Raw genomic sequence first — 17,663 nt, 5'->3', positions numbered from 1 at the left:
TTACTAATTTAACCTTTTGGCGCACTGGGCTGTGGAATATCTGAACTATTGTACTGTATTCCTAGTGTAATAAACAGTGTTGGATCTGCCTGCAGCATCCCAGCGTTCTATGGCACCTTAAGTGCATATATTTATGGTGGCATACACTTCCATGAACTCCAATCCACAAAAGTGTATACCTGTTAGAATTTAAGACATTACAGTAGTGGGTTGGTTTTGTTCTAACAAGAATCTGGGACCGAAATGGTGAAAGAACTGAGCTGCAAAAAGGACTAGAATTAGGTCTTTGAGACTTATGGATACTCAGTTTCAGCCCTGTGCTACAGAAAATCCTGTGGTAAAGTGGCATTATTATGGAGAGGTGAAAACAATTCCTTAAAATCATGGAATATTTAGCGGCATTTTTAGAAATGAAGGATTTTCTGATCAACCCATTTATGTATACACAGCCAGGGAGGGGAAGAAAGAACTCAGTGATATTATTCTTTAACTTTTTGAAAAGGAAGCACAATGATAAACCCTTCACATCCATCAGTATACAAGGATCTTGTTGCACCTTTGAGACTGGACTTGAGAGTCTATAGACTCCCATGGCATCCCCCCCCACAGTTCAAACATTTTTGAGCTCTCCTTATAGAAAGCCTTAAAAATCTGCTAAGGCTGAGCTGCCGGTAGAAATAATGCAATTTTACACCATTTTAACTGCCATGGCTCCCATGCTATGGAATCCTGATTTGTGTTTGTTGTGGTACCAGAGCTCTCTGACATAGCATTGAGTTCATGCCAGTTAAAGCAGTGTCAAACCCAGATGTCTGTAACTGGAAGGAGGCCAAGGTACTGCAAATGTAGGGCATTCAAGATAAATGGAGGACATGACAAAATAAAAGTTAAAACCATTTAGAAATATAAATTCTTGCTTCCGTCATGCACAAAATGGAGGGCATTTTGGAATTCCTCCTGGATGAAGGTGAATGTAGGGAAATGTCTGGGAAAAGGAGGATTCAGGTCACCTTTGTAGGGCATTCAATGCAAAATGGAGGGACGTGGCCAAATAAAAGCTAAAAACACTAATATATAAATCCTGTTCTTTCGTTCTGCTCATAATGGAGGACATTCGTGAATTCCTCGGGGGGGCGGGGGAGAAGCTCCCTGTAGGGCATGGAAGAAAAACGTAGAACTGCCCATCATATGTGTGTGGCCCATATATGATATATGGAGTGTGAAGGCCATGAATATATCTATATATCTACTATGCTATATGTCTTCATGCCTCTTAGTCACGTATGTAGGGCATGGGAAGAAAAAATGTAGAACATGGCCTATTATATGTGGATATATATGTGTGTGGTGGTATACTCCGCCTCTTTATTGTCATCCTGTGGACATGTGAAGAAAAATATAGAACAGTGCATACATACACACCACACACACACACGTGGGGCTATTAATATATAGTATAGGTTTGGAGACATGGATACCCAACCAACAACAAAATCCATGCTTCTGAGAACTGCTCAAAATGGAAGACATTTTGGAATTCCTCCTGGAGTGGTGGTAGTCTCGGCCTGGAATGTGGGAAACCAGCCTGGGAAAGAAGACTGGGTCACCCTGCTGGGGGGTGGAAGAGAAAGGTAGACATGGCCTCTGTGTGTGTGTGTGTGTGACACAACATATATATGAGTGTGAGGCATGTATGTACACACGCGTTATGTGGCATATACAGTATATATACAGTAAATCACAGGTTGTATATAGATATATATATATATTAGATTATATTGTCACAGTGCCTTTGTGTGTGTGTGTGTGTGTGTGGGTGGTGTGTATCTTATGAGGTGTGGGGGTGCATTACACCATGCTATGGAGATGTGGTGGCATATCTCTGCACACTACACACACCCACACCTCGTGTGCTGTTATGCGTGTGTGACTCCCTTATCACCCCCACTCAAGCTCCGTTCTCTCTTCTGCGCGGGTGCGTGGCCCGCTCCCTATCCCCCTCCTCTGGCGCTGTGGTTGCCCCTCTTCAAGCCTTGGAGAAAGGTCAGGGGTGGAAAGATACAACTGGGTGTCATCGGCATACAGATGGTAGGAAAAACCAAAAGAGCTAATGAATTTACCTAAGGACAGTGTGTAGAGAGAAAACAGAAGGGGACCCAGAACAGAATCCTGGGGAACTCCAGCAGATAAGGGAACAGAGGACGAAGTCTGACCACCTGTGACCATTGCAAAAGATCTGTCTGACAAATAAGATCTAAACCAGTCAAGAACAGAGTCTGAGAACCCAAGGTCAGAAAGTATATCAACTAGATGATAGTGATCAACGGTGTCAAAGGCTGCAGAAAAATCAAGAAGGATGAGAACAGAGTAAAGGCCATTAGCCTTGGCCCGTAAAAGGACATTTGAGATCTTAGTGAGAGCTGTCTCTGTAGAGTGCCTTGGGCGGAAACCAGACTGAAAGGGATCGAGAATGAAGTTGGCTTCAAGAAACTCAAGACAGCGAGAATAAACAACCCGTTCCAGAACCTCAGTATTGCTAATTTGAAGCAAAACCTCAATCCCCCATTGATATGTTTAATCTCTCTCATTGAATTATTCAGTTCAAGTGCACCTAACAAATTATGCTTGTTGTACGTATTATTCTGTGTCTCAAAAGACCACAGCTTGGAAAAGGACACTGTAATTCCTCCATAATGCTTCATAGTTCTGCTAGCTCTGAAGCAACATCATTGAAGACTGCAATCTTACATGTAGTTACTTGGAAGTAAAGCCCACTGAGTTCAGTGAGGCTCCCTTCTGAGTTGAAAAGCATAAGACTGTAGTGCACATCAGGAGTTGGGGGGGGGGGCTACTTCTCAGGAAAGAAGTCTTTCTGTTTGCTCCAGTTTTGCTGATCCGGTTAGCTCCCAGCTTTCTGTTCTGTCCAGCAAGATGTTTAAAACCTGGCAAAAAAAGGACTTTAAGGGCTGCCAGGAATGTTAAAAGCAGTGTATAGAAAGGGGATTTGAAACAGCAATGATTCTGAAGACTTCATACTGAAATCCTTTGAATGTAAAAGTATCAACATTTTCATACAAATGCAGCGACTGAAAATGACATTGAAAATTACAAGTAACAGAAGTCATTTCTGCTGTCTTTTCATTTAAAAAGTTTAAATAAATAGATTCAAACCTCCTACAATTCTTTTACTGTTTTGTATTACACTCAGCACAGTGGCTGAAGCATAAAAAGTAATTTTTGGAGTGAAGGAGAGAGATTTGGAAAAAATCTTCATTTTTAACATGTAGGGAAACTAATGATTTAGAGACCTTTTGTACAGACTGTTAAACTGCAAAAGTATACTATATTTCATCTTCCTTTGATATATAACTGGGTACAGCATTTTGCATAGCAATTTCTTTTCTTTTTCTTTTTGCTTAACTGTCTTTCATAATGGAAAACAAAGAAAGTACAGTAACACACAATATGATAGCACAGCTACATACTGTAGAAATGATCTGTGTTAAGATGTTCACAGTGTGGTCTTCCAGGCACTTAAACTGAAACATTAGTACAGATATTTAAAAGTTTTGTTGAACTGTTATTTTAATGACATTAAAGTGCGTTATGGGGCAGGAATGTTTGCATTAGGCAAACATGAAGAAAATTAAATTGCTTTACCTATCTATTGCAATATGCTTAATTACTTGAAAAGTAACATATATAGTTGTGTGGAATAAAAACAGCACAATTTTTTAAAACAAAACTTTTGAAAGTATCTAATGGAGTATACTAAAACAATAGGTATTATGTACCGAAGTCTTTCTTTTTTCTCAAAAATCACTTTAAAATTTAAATAATCAACGATGGATTTTGGTTTAGTATGTAGATTTTGGTTTAGTAAACAGATTACTCATGAAAAACTCAGTGTTTTTTATTTTTTAGATTATCCCACAGAGTAGAGGAACCTCATGTTTCATATTTCGGAGGAAAGGCACTGGAAACAAATTAAGAAAAATGTGTTTTTATAATTAATTGAAGTAACAGTTATGAGAAAAAGCTTTGTAATCAGCTGTTGATAACCCTGAATCTTCTTTAGATGGAAATCTGACACAACCCAAGGAAGTAGAATTTGGAGAATGCACAGTTACATGTGGTAAGTAAGAAAGTAGAAAAATAAATGTAAGTTGGTGTATTAAAAGATTTTTAAAGGAAACAATATGCTAACTCTTTGTTTAGTCTTTGTAATTTGTATACCCTCATTCACCTCTCATTGATTTCAGGTTGTTGATAACTATAATTAACAAAAACAATCCAGTTGATTGTCATTACAAATTTAGGTCAGATCTGTTGTTAATTTCACAGCCTACAAGCTCTTTTTAAAAAGCCAGTTCCTTTCATTTATTGGCTCGTAAGCTGCCTTCAACCAAAGTAACAATTTTCTCTATTTGTGAACATCTGTGAGACGTTCAGAAACTGAAAGACCTTTTGATGCATCTCACAGATGTCTTCCCACATACAATATTGCCAGCTCTATTAAAACAAATTGCTTCTTTGCAATAGCCTGTTCTGTATTCAACAATTCATACAATTTATTAGCTGTGCTAAGGATAGTTGAGATCTCAGAAAGGAGTTTGAAAGTGTTCAACAGCAGAGTGACCATTGGCTCATAGAAAATGCTCATGTTAATGCAGAAGAAATAGATCAGCATAGTTGCTGTATTTCTAACAATAGATTCGTTTCACATGTAGTTCATACAAACAATGAGATTTTGTATTTCTAAAACAAATTTTTCTGTGTGATACACTGAATCTTCTGGATGCTTGTAGAAGTATTCATCCCCTTTGATTTTTCCACATTTTGTTATGTTACAATCTGGAATTCAAACTGATTTAACTGATATTGTTATCACATATACAATATATCCAGCTCTGTAAAGGTACAAAATATTTTTATTGTGGCACAAAAGTTAAATTATAAAAGCAAATTTGCACTTGTTAGTTGCAGAAGTCTTCAACCCCCAGAATCAATACTTGGTAGAAGCACCTTTGGCAGCAATTATAGCCATAAGTCTTCTTGTGTAAGTCTCTTATCAGATTTGCACATCTGGATCCTGCTGTTTTTGCCAGTTCTTGGCATAGTTGCTTCAACTCTATATGTCAGGTTGGATGGGGACCATTGCTCAACAGCCATGTTCAAGTCTTGCCACAGATTCACAAATGATTTGAGATCTAGGCTTTGACTGGGCCATTCTAAGACATTGATTATTTTGTTTTTAAATCACTCCAGCATTATTGTGGTTTTGTGTTTATGGCCACTGTCTTGCTGAACAATGTCTTGCCATAGTTTCAGATCTGAAACAGGTTTTCTCCTCCAATTGCCTTGTAAATTTGTCCCATTCATCTCGATTTGAATCCTGAACAGTTTCCTAGTCCCTGCCAAAGAAAAGCATCCCCACAACATAATAGTACTACGCCCATGCTTCAATATGGGGATGGTGTTCTCGGGGAGATGAACACTGTTGGCTTTGTGCCACACACTGTGCTTTCTGGCAATCCCTAAAAATTCAGTTTTGGATTTACCAGACTGTAAAACGTTTTCACACATTTGCTGTGTCTCCCACATGCCTTTTGTATACTCTGATATGGCTTTGTTTCAGCAATGGCTTTCTTCTGACCACTTTTCCATAAAGCCTAGCTTTGTAGAGCATCTGGGTGATAGTTGTCAAATGGACGGATTCTCTCATCTCATTGTGGATCTTTTAGATATATATACACGCACACACACACACACTAGGTATTTGGCCACCCTAGGTGAGAAATATTTTGGCACCCCCTGTCACCCTTCATAATTATTTTCACTCCTTGATTTCCGCTGTTTCGTTTGTTAAAGCTAAACATGACATAAAACCTAGGTTCCAATCTCTCGTCGTAGTATTGAGAATTAGTAAAAAATCCAATTAAAAACTGTACCATGGACACAGGAAGGTGCACATTTATGTTTTAGCCATTGTACAAAGAAACCGTCATATGGTAGCTTGCTTTTACGACACTTGCTGTAATGAATTTTCATTTTAATATTGTTTAATTATGCAAAAAATTATACAAAAAAAGTCGCTGCGCTGCCCCTAAATTTTGCTGCCCTAGGCGGCTGCCTAGTTCGCCTATATGGATGAGCCGGCCCTGTGTGTGTGTGTGTGTGTGTGTGTGTACACACACTCTTCCCCCCTCCGCCCCAGCAACCTCTGGGGTATTTGAGAAAGAGAAAACTTTAGGCATGGGAACTGAATACAGGTGGATTACATTCAATTGTTTGGTTTACAACTGAGCTTTTTTTTAATGTTTCACAGCACTGTATGTGAGTGTGAATCCTTAAGCAGTCAGTAGGTGCCAGTGCTTTTGTTTACTCAACTTTTGTGTCACAGTAAAAATATCCTTCAGTTTCTCAGGGTTGATTATCTTGTGCACATCAAGTGCTAACAAATCCAGTTAAATCCATTTCAGTCCCAAGTGTAACACAACAAAACATGGAAAAAGGGGGATGAGAGGTGACTATGTAAGGCACTGTATAACCAGTGACTATTTGCTCATGTTGAATACATTTCGCTCATGGATTCACTTCTTGGTCATGCAAGCAAACCTGAAGACATTTACACAGTTCCTTGAATCTGACACTATGTTCCCACATTTAACATTCATCACAATTCAGGCTGTTTCTTCCCTTGTTGTAGAGTCATTTTACAATCCAAAGTGAAAGGGAGGATGTTCCGGCTATAGGCTAACTGTAACCGATGGGCTCACTAATATAACCAGAATGTTTTTTTGGACAACAGTCCAAAAAATCTAAATGTTCCGGGCTATGCCATGTATCCTACCAGAGGGTTTCTCCAAAACTGATAAATGCCTCTTTCTGCAGTCATATCTCTTCTTCAGGGTGATTTTGATAGATACCTCTCACTTCAAAGCCGTTTTTTTAAAAAAATGCCCCAACTTTCCTCTCTCCCAGTTAAATACCAACAATGTGCCCTGTCCCTTGAATTTAGGGATGACTGTGGTAGTAGTTGATCTCTCTCTTTCTTTGGGTGGGAGAATCCTGAGGGTAGAAATCACAAATAGCACTTATGGACCAGATTTAAGTGCAAGCCAGAGATAGGAGTTGGGGTAAAAGTCATTTGCAGTGGTGGCCCAGTTAGAAAGACAGTATCATCTTCTACCCGCTCAGTCCTGGCTTCCAATTACCTTCCGGGCACAATACAAGGTGATTGTTATTACCTTTATAGCCTTACATGGCTTGGGCCCGAGTTACTTACGGGAACGCATCTCCCTATACAATCCGCCCCGCACTCTTAGAACAAATGGGAAGAAATTGTTAGAGGTACCAGCATCTAAATATGCTTCTACTTCCCAAAAAGCATTTAGTATAGCTGTCTCCCGACTTTGGAATGGACTCCCAGAGGAGATCCGCCTTGTTACATCCCTGGAAACTTTCAGGAAGGAGGTTAAGACAGAGCTTTTTCAACGTGCATACCCACCTGACCTTCTATGAATTACAGACTGTTTGTGTATGGAATGAGAGCATCTGACCCCAATCATTGCTGATTTTATGTTTTTAACTGTGGTTTTAACGTGTGGTGATAATATTGTAATGTTTTAATTGTATTTTTTAAACTCTGCTGTGATCCCACCTCGATCAAATTGGAGAGGCGGGAAGATATAAATAAACTCTATTATTATTATTATTATTATTATTATTATTGTGTTTTGTCATATCCCTGTAACTCTCAATCTGTTCTTCCCCTTCTTGTTTATAATCTTAGTGTTTCTGCATCGTGTGTATATGTGTGTGTGTTTAAATCCCGCAGACCTACCAAACAAAGAGAAATGTCTATAACAAAAGTGTCAGTTCATTGTCACATACAGCTCAGGTTTTTCCATCGTTGAAATGAGGCATTCATAGCTGTGTAGCAAGAGGCTTGTTTTGTGACAGTTCTACTATGTGTTGCTCCTTCCCTCTGTCATTTGAGGTGATGTTTCATGAGTTAAAATGTCACCTAAGAAATATTACAAAATCCATCAGGATACATTCTAAGCATTTAAAGATGCATAATACCTTACCTCAAGGTATTTTTGTCATATGCAAAGGGATTAATTCAATATTCAAATAGACTTTCTTCTTGTTTATCTCTAGGTCACAGAAGGTTTTTTTTAAAACCCTCTCTATTCCTGTATTATACAGTAAACAAAATATTTCTATAATGGATGACAAACATACTATTCTCTCCTCCCTCGCATCCTATGCCATTTGAGAGAGCTGAGAACAAAGTGTTTGGCAGAAGGAAAAGAGGAAAGCAAAGAAACACAGCCCTTGTGTTTAATGTGTGTTTGAAAACAACATGAAGTTCCTAAGTGAAATGTTGATGTCTGAGACTTGGAATTCTATATCTAATTTGAATTGCATGTAGGAATCTCTGTTTTCTTTGAGTATAATCCTCTCCACACTTAGCAGGAGGGAAGTGTCTCTGAGATTAAGTGGGATTTTGCCAAAAAAAAAAAAAAAAAACCACCAACAAAAACACAATCTGCAAATAGGGTTCTCAGATCTCAGGCCCTGGTCCTGGGACCTGGCTGCCCTTCCCCAGGTCTCTGAGTGAGGGGACCTTTGGACCTTAGAGATCTCAGAGTGAGAACACTGCCCTGAAAAGAATCATACCTAGATATATACAGTGGGCCCTTGGTATCTGCTGAAATTTGGTTCCAGGCCCTCCAAAATCTATGGATACTCAAGTCCCATTAAATACAGGGGCATAGTAAAATGATGTCCCCTTATATAAAATGGCAAAATCAAGGTTTGCTTTTTGGGAATGAATGAATGAATATGAATATGAGTGTGTGTGTGTGTGTGTATATATATATATATATTCATTCATATTCAAGCCATGAGTGGTTGAATCCATGTTTAAAGAATCCCCTTATGTACATGGTGATATACATTTGGCCCGCCTCGTAGGTGGGCTTGCCTTCTGCAACTTTGAGCTTATGTGGAAGGCAAGCCCCGGCAGAAGTAATGGGGTGTGCACCTGTGCTGCTTTCCCCGTGCCACATTGCAAACATGCACCCCATTATTTTCTATGGGACTTAAGCATACACTCTTTTCCCCATACGCGGGGGTGGGGGTGGTCCGGAACGGATCCGCCACATATGAGGAAGGTGGACTGTACATGTAGCATCACCATAAAGGGAGAAGCTACAACCAAGCCCTCATGAACCTACTTAAAACCACCTTCAGCTTGGCTGGTGGTGAGGCATGATGGAAATAGTAGTTCATCAGAACATGGAGGGTTGTAGGCTCCCCGCCCCTGCTGTAAATGGAGATGCATGCAGTTTTCACTTAAGAGCTTCTAAGTGTTGCTTCTAACTAGAGCTCAGAAAAGTTACTTTTAGGGGCTACAGCTTCCTAGCCAACATGGCCACTGACTGTTTTGGCTGGGAGCCTCAGATAGGTGCAGTCCATAAAAGCACTTTTCGTGAGCTCTGATTTTAGGGTGTTTGTAAAACAAACACACAAACACACAGTAGATAAGATCACATAAAATTATCAGGGAAAGAACATTTTAGATCAAATACCTCATAGAGAATCATGATGAACCAAAGCACACCATCCCTGTCCAGATCAATGGGATTTTGTTGTTGTTAAATGCCCTTGAGTCAACCCTAAATTATGGGAACCCTGTAGATGAGACATCTCCAAGGCCCCCTGTCTTCCTACAGATTCAGCCCCATGATCATCTTGATTGAGATCAGCCGGCTGACAAGTGGTCTTCCCCTCTTTCTACTACCCTCAATCTTTCCTAGCATTATTATATTTTCTAGTGATTTGTGCCTTCTTATGATGTGGCCAAAGTACAACAGCCTCAGTTTCATCATTTTAGCTTCCAAGGAAATTTCAGACTTGATCTGTTTAAGGACCCATTTGTTTATTTTTTTGGCTATCCATGGAATCATCAGCACTCTTCTCCAGCACCACATCTCAAATTAGTATTTTCTTCCTGTCTGCTTTCTTCGCTATCCAGTTCTCACATACATACATGGTGATGGGGAATACCATGGCTTGGGTGATTTTAACTATAGTGTTCAATTGTATGTCTTTGCTGCAAGATCTTGTCTAGTTCTTTCATAGCTGCTCTTCCCTTTCCTAATTTTCTCAGGATATCTTGACTGCATTCTCCATTCTTTGTGGATAGTAGCAGTTCAAGTGGGATATCATGTGTTCCTGATGATTTATTCTTCCCAGTTTCTCTTACTGCAGCTTCTACCTTGCTTTATAGGATTTGGGCTTCTCTTCATATGGTTCCTCATTTCATTTCAGCATCTCTTTTATATAGCTCTTCTGTGTATTGCTTCTAATGTCTTTTTGTGTCTTTTTGATCATATAGTATGTTCTTCTGATCATAGATCATCCCCACTCTTGGTATGAACTTCCCTTAGAGTTCCCAGAACTTGTGAATGAGATCTCTTGTTCATCCTTTTTGTTATTGTCTTCTATTTCTCTGCATTGATTATTATAGCAGTTCTCCTTATTCTTGTGTACTGGTTGTGGGACAGTTGTGTTCATAGTTCTGATTTTATTCCTCTCTCCCTTTACTTTTGCTTCTTGTCTTTCTTTTCCTTCTCTTTTTTTCTGACCATTGATTAGTGTTTTCCTGCAGTCTTCCTTGATTATGTCCCTGGCTTCTGGCCATAGTTCTTCTGGTTCCTGGTCAATTATGTTTAATAACACAAATGTATTTCTTACATTTTCTGTAAATTCTGTTGAGATATTATTGGATCATATTCTGGTATGATGACTCATTTTGTGTCATCATAGTTGGCAGGACTATTAGTGTATATATATATATATGTGTGTGTGTATATATACATCTTACTGAATTAAAAATCTATGCAGTTGTACTCACTACCAGAAATCAGTGCAAAATAGAGGAGAAGCATGATAAGTTGCTTTCAGGTTACATATCACAGTGGTAAGTTTCTGTATAGTCAGCCCTCCATATCCACAGATTTTTGATCCATGGATTCAAGCAACTGTGGCTTGAAAATATTCAAATAATATCTAAATTCCAATAAGCAAGCCTTGATTTTGCCACTTTATATAAGGGACAGCATTTTACTATGGAGTTTATCACACTGGGTCTAATTTTAGTATTAAAGAGACATTAAAGCAAAGTTAAGCCATCCTGCACATGAAGGGGAAATGACATGCAATTTCGCAAATGAGGATCACACACATTTGCATTCCGCGCATAATAACGTGAAAATAGGGGGAAAACCCAAAGTTGCATTTCATATTCAGCGATGTTTACAGTGGAGATAAAGTAGAAATAAAGGCCACTTGGACGTACTGCACATGTCCACAAATGGAGGGGGAGAAGTCACCTAGCCGGAAATCATGTTGCCTCAGAGCTTCTTCCTCCTTTGTGACAGCTAGGACGTGGGAGCTTTGGACTGCCCCTGAGGTCCAGTGCCTCTTGGGGCTTTTGAGAAGGAGCAGGCACCTAGAGATCATTATGGGGTCCTCCTCCCATCCCAACAAGGCAATCTATGCCAGGAATGTGAGTTGGCTGGAGACATATAAAGGTGCCTTTATCTATCTCCTTTATCTATCCACCTTTATACAAATACAGTGCGCCCACGTTATATGCGGGCGCCCTTTATGCGGACTTGAGCATACACGCTCAAGTGTCAGGGAGCGCGCGGGGCGCAAGGGGTGGCGCGACCCATTCAAATGAATGGGGCAAGTGCCCGTGGTGCCCCGCACGCTCCCGCGCCGCCGCACATGAGCCCCATTCAAATGAATGGGGCTTGAGCATAGGCGGAATTCACCCTACGCGGGGGGGGGGGGGGTCTGGAACAGAACAGATCCCCTGCGTAAGGCAAGGGCCCGCTGTACAAAGGTGCCTTTATCTATCTTCCTATTACACATGCACACACATGACAGATTGTGCGTGTGTGTGTATGTGTGTATACATAGACACACACACCCGCACACACGGAAAAATACTAAATGTATACATATAGCGCTGTTCCAGTAATTATATGGTTTCAGAAACCAAAATATGTTGCCACACATTCTGCCAGCCAGCATCAAGTCCCACTGAATGCTATCTCCCTGAGGAATGTGGAATGCTGTGCCTAACCTCCCTTTCAAAAAGCAAAATACAATAGGCCCTCCCCTTATGTGGGGAACTGTTTTGGATCCCTCTGCGTAGGGGGAAATCAGCGTATGCTAAAGCTCCATAGGAAGTAATGGGGCTTGCGTCTGTGGGACATGGCGGCACGCACCCCATTAGTTCTTCCAGGGCATGCGCCGGGCTCTTCCAGTGCGGCTTTCAGCGTATGCTGAAAGCTGCATATGGCGCTCCCACGTAAACCATGGGCGCACTGTAACCATATATCAAAACCGGATGCGATCTCAGGGTGGGGGAGGCAGCAGCTCTTTCTTCAAGGCACCACCACCAGCAATCCCACCCCATAGAACCATGGGAAAACTGGGAAAACCAGGAAAATGAGGGCTATCATGAAGATAATGTGAATTTGGCTATCATACCATCCCAATTTTGCAAATATAAAGAATTCAAAAATGCATTTTTGCTAAAGTTCCGAAGTTTAAAAAATATGGATTAACCCTACTTTATGTTTGGTTTAATTGCGGTCTTTGTACGATGTTGTCTGAAATTGTACCGCATAATTACGCATTTTTTCAGGATATTTTTGGGATAACCTCTTGATCTTTTTCGTGTGATAAACTCTGGTGTCATTGTATTTAACGGGACTTGAGCATCCACAAATTATGGTATCCATGGAGGTTCCTGGAACCAAACTCCAGCGGATACCAAGGGCTCACTACAATTCTGTTTCTTTTATAAAGGTTGATTACAAGGTGAGGCCAATGTGACATCTGAACATTTTTGTAAGCTGTAAGAGTGTATATTCACATTCTGAAACTCTCCAGATCTGTAAGGTGTTCAATAGCACTGTATTTTTCCCATTGATACCAATAAGAGTTAAGAATGCTCAGCACCTGTTCGGCATGAGCTCATCAGAGCAAAAATGTACCAGGCACCAGATGGTGGAGGCTTTGAAAGGCCAGGTTCACAAAGGCGGCAAGCTAGCGTTGATATTTAAATTTTAATTAACTTGTTTGTTTTTAGCAGTGCATAAAATGAAAGTGCATATTACATTCTACTAAAAGATGTGCCTTATACTAAAAGCATAGTGCTTTTTAAATTATGTTTTTACACTGTCGGAAAACTATCATCTAGGTAGTAGTCACAGGCAAAATGGGTAATATCTACAAATTTTAGGTGTAAGAAGAAAATTGCTGTGCTGAAGGTCTTTAACAAAACCATTCTCTTCCGATTTTAGGAGGTGAACTAAAGAAACATCCTTCATAAAGAGAAAGGAAGTAAAGAAGGGGTTGGAAACATAAATATATACAGATATAATTTTACTTTTTCTACTTTGGTCCAAGGTATTGGCATTCGAGAAGTTATATTAACCAATGGATGCCCTGGAGGTGAAACAAAGTGTATTGTTCGTGTAGAAGAGTGCAGAGGACCAGCAGATTGTGGATGTAAGTAATGATCTGATTATAACAAAGTGCTTTATAGTTAGCTTCGGTAGGTAAGCTACTAACAATTTATGACTATTTTCCAGATTGGCATGTGTTGATGCTGAGATATGTTAAAAGTGGCATGCTCCTATACTATTTAAGTTTATAGGTACTTTCAAGCAGTTTTAACTATTGGTACAGTAGCATGCAATTAATAATCCTTCCAATTTAAATGATAATTTCTACAGTCTTAGGCTGTTATTAGAATACTCCCTGTTATTATAAATAACAATAATATCAATTCAATAATAGTTGTTGTTTTGGGACAGCCACAAAATGACTGTTAAACCTGTCTTCTGCAGGGGGCAAGCCAATTTCTGAAAGCCTTGCTAGTGTGAAGATACCTTGTATTTTTGTACCTCCAGAAAATCGATTTCAGTATGTTTGGAAAATGTTGATTCCAGACCAGGTGAATCATTTTGTTCAATTTTGTGCAGTATTTTACACTAAATAATGTATTATATAAAAAGTAGACCTTAAAACTTGTGCTGACCCTAAGAAAAATTCTAAAAATCTATATTAGGTTGACAGAATGCACAAAGATATGTTCAAGATCTCAATATCTTCTGATCTGAACTCAGATAGCATATTTTTAAATTAATAGATCTTAAAAGTATATACACGTTTTGTGTCCCTTTGGTTGATCTAATAAAATTATTATCCTCATATGAATTTGTGATACTTATAATGAATCCACATAAATATCTAGTTTCCCACAATTTGTAGCTTTCTTAATCTCTTTGACTTTTTGCAAAAATTTGCAAAATTCCTAGAATTCATTCATCTCCCCAAAGAGCTTAGAGCCTAAATTAGAGAAGAAGCAGCTACCTGAAAAACAAAAATAATTGTGGGTATAGAAATAAAATAAAAAGGTGTAAGAATCAAATAAATCATTCTTTCTTCATTGATCTTACTTATAAAACACACACACACATTCACTTTCAGCTGTCTCCCAGTATAGCAGATGGTTCCACATCCAGCCCCATCTTTTACCAAACTTATTTCTCCCTGCTTTAGGCAAAAAGAACTCTCCTTCCTCCTTTCATCTTATTCTAGGTTTAGCTACTCCCAGCATATTTCTGAAGGTGAACATGGAAAGAGAAGGAATGACAAACTAAAAAAGTAGGAGTGATGGTGGGCAATACATTGAGAAGCAGAGTGCTTTGTTTCTTCACTACACCCAATGTTTTGTGGAATAAAAAATTCTTCTGGGTGAGTCACAGCAGAGAAGAAAATCCCCTGGGGGCTTAATTTTATATTCCAAAACATGATGGGTGTAATAAATAGTTTAGGCATTTTAAGAACTCTTTCTTTTTTGAGATAGGAGAGTGGTTTCCCTCTTGACCATCAAGTGTGCTCCATTATTAGTTGTTTTTTAAACTATAAAATAGTGACTATTTTCTCACTAATTCCTATGTCAACGTATCACTTCATTTCTACTTTTGCAAATTAACTTTAAAATAATAATTTTGTAAGTTTGCTTTCTTTTAAATTCACAGAAAGCATATTCTGAACAAGGGAATCATGAAGGTTTTATGGTTCACCCTGCAGTTACTGTTCCCTAATGCAAGAGTGAAGAAAGTGAAAGTTGCATGCATACCGGAGCCCCAGTTTGCAGCCCACCCCCCATGTGCCTCGATAACCCCCAAATCTTGATTTTTTTTTTAAACAGCACATCCTAACTTGCCCCAGGCTAAAAGAAAAAGGCCAAAAACTGACTGATATGTTGCCTGGAATTGAGGGGATGTCATGGTGTGATGGTGCTACCTTCAGATATGGGGCACACACCTATACTACAGGCCAGGATATAAAGGACAAATTAGACAGCTGGTAATTTCAAAAGATTCACAATTTAAAATATCAGGGACTCTTGAGGAAGAAAAGGATACTGAGAGAGAAAGAGCTCCTACCTACCAGAGTTATCACAAGATTTTGGTATACTTTCCTCATGAGATAATCCAATTTTGTCTTTTTTTGTCACCTCTGAATTGATAGCAATCACTCATTCTTCCTAATGATTCAGCTATTCTGGAGGTACACAGAGACACTCACCCTGTTGCATTCGAGTGTGATACCATAGAAAATGAAGAATTGATTGCATCAGTAAAATATACAGTGTATACCACAACTGGTAAGTTCATGGAAGTTCATAATTTTTAAATATATATTTTGTTTCTAAAATTAATCTTTATGGGAAAAACTACTATCTCTGAATTTGCCAACTATAGATGGAATAACAAATGAGAAAAATGGATTTCTGTTAAAATAATTGCAGCACTGCCACTTGATGGGGGATGCCGTGGCTTAGTGGTTAAGACTCCAATTTGATGATTGGAAGGTTAGCAGTTCGAGGCACATGTGCTGCATGATGGGGTGAGCTCCTGTCACTAGTCCCAGCTTCTGCCAACCTAGCAATTGGAAAGCATGCAAATGCAAGTAGATAAATAGGTACCACTTTGGTGGGAAGGTAACAGTGTTTGGTGCAGTCGTGCTGACCACATGACCACTAGAGCAGTCCTAGGACCATGCTGGCTCTTCGGCTTAGTAACAGAGATGAGCACTGCCCCCTGTAGTTGGTTATGACTAGACATTCATGTTAAGGAACTACCTTTACCTTTAACTAACCATGGGAGAAAACAGTTTTGAAAAACCATATTTTTATACTGGCAGCGCACAACCTGTTTAAAAATATCATTATTTTCTATTAATTTATTACTATACTGCATTTAATCTGCATTTCCTTTTTTCTGTATTTCCTCCCCTTACTGATTTCAAAAGACAGGAAGATCAGGCAGTTTAACAGAAGCAGCTGGTGACACCTTGTTCAGTTCTCCCCAGGCCCTTTGTAATGATCTCTTAGTGCTGCAGATGAAAAATTTTGCTGATGTACTATTTGCAGCTGTCATCTTGAATTTTGCCACTCAGAGTCAATATCAATTGCAAGGCTTCAAAGGAAGCCTGAAATCAACATGAAAAGAAAACATCTTTCCTCCTGCTTTCTCCTGTGACAATGCCCTTCTCTATTCTGCTACAGTTGAGAGTTACTTACATTTTGAGTTGAGTAGTAGTGGCTGTGGAAGAATTCTCTTGCGATTAAAACTATGTTAACATGGGGCGGAGGAGCTGTCTGTCATCTACAGGAAAGACCTGAATATAGAGATTAGAGATGGTCCTTGAGTAAGGCATGTCTTGAGAACCTATTCATAACTAGGGCGGTAGGATGAGAAAGAAGGCATGGCACCTGTCACTTCTAATAAGTATTTTAAAGAGGAAATTTTTGTAGGTTCCTTCTTTTATTTCATCTTCCTTTCAACTACAAAAGATGAAGGAGGCTCAGCTTCTTTTGTTTCTAATAATCTTTCTTAAAACTGAAATGTATAAACTGGAAAACAGCCTTGAGAGCAGTGAACAAGACCATTCTCTGTGATAACTCCACTTGGATTTTTGTGCACGTGCCTCACAATTTGTAATTAGGAATGTCTGCTGGTTCAGACACTCTGCACAGCACACAGATTCACAACTGGCCAATAGTGCTGATTCTGAACACCCTATCCCTAGTTTCCAAAGAAGGAAAACAGTTTGCAGAGGATTTCCTCCCCCCCTCCCCCTTAATGCTTCCTCTGTGTCACAGTAACAACAACTGAATGAGTTGACACAGTTGGAAAATTGACAGAATTGGAGAGGGTTGGGAAATATTTCTTCTTAAGTATATTTTTCCTTCCTGAGCCTGCAGATATTAATAGATATTTTCTCCAATGCCATTTGATTTCAGAGAGGATTGATGTGGATCTCGTTGTTTTCTAAGTTACCTTGCTGAGAAGGCATTAGGCATGGAATATCAATAGCTGTTCACTGAAAAGTTGCCATGAATACACAGGTTCATATTTATAGAAATTAGGGGTGAGAAATAAGGAAGACCTAGGCTACTTTGTACTGTTGCCCTGAGTACGCTCATGTTCTTAATTCTGAGTTAGTCACAGGAAACGGCAGAAAATATTTGGCTTGGTCAGCTTCAAAGT

At 39.3% G+C, this 17,663-nt stretch overlaps 1 protein-coding gene across 1 annotated transcript in view; it reads left to right on the top strand.

Moving 5' to 3' along the window:
* The first annotated feature begins 3,432 nt into the window (after positions 1–3,432).
* LOC121917393 (sperm acrosome membrane-associated protein 1-like) overlaps positions 3,433–17,663 on the top strand; it is a 29,013-nt gene continuing 14,782 nt past the window's right edge. The window contains exons 1-5 of the mRNA XM_042443336.1: positions 3,433–3,448; positions 4,052–4,135; positions 13,504–13,605; positions 13,947–14,053; positions 15,640–15,775. Of these exons, the coding sequence (XP_042299270.1) occupies positions 3,433–3,448; positions 4,052–4,135; positions 13,504–13,605; positions 13,947–14,053; positions 15,640–15,775 (445 nt within the window). The remainder of the gene's footprint in view (positions 3,449–4,051; positions 4,136–13,503; positions 13,606–13,946; positions 14,054–15,639; positions 15,776–17,663) is intronic.

Source organism: Sceloporus undulatus, unplaced genomic scaffold, assembly GCF_019175285.1.
Source record: "Sceloporus undulatus isolate JIND9_A2432 ecotype Alabama unplaced genomic scaffold, SceUnd_v1.1 scaffold_16, whole genome shotgun sequence".
Classification (NCBI taxonomy): domain Eukaryota; kingdom Metazoa; phylum Chordata; class Lepidosauria; order Squamata; family Phrynosomatidae; genus Sceloporus; species Sceloporus undulatus.
This window is presented reverse-complemented; position numbering and strand designations above follow the sequence as displayed.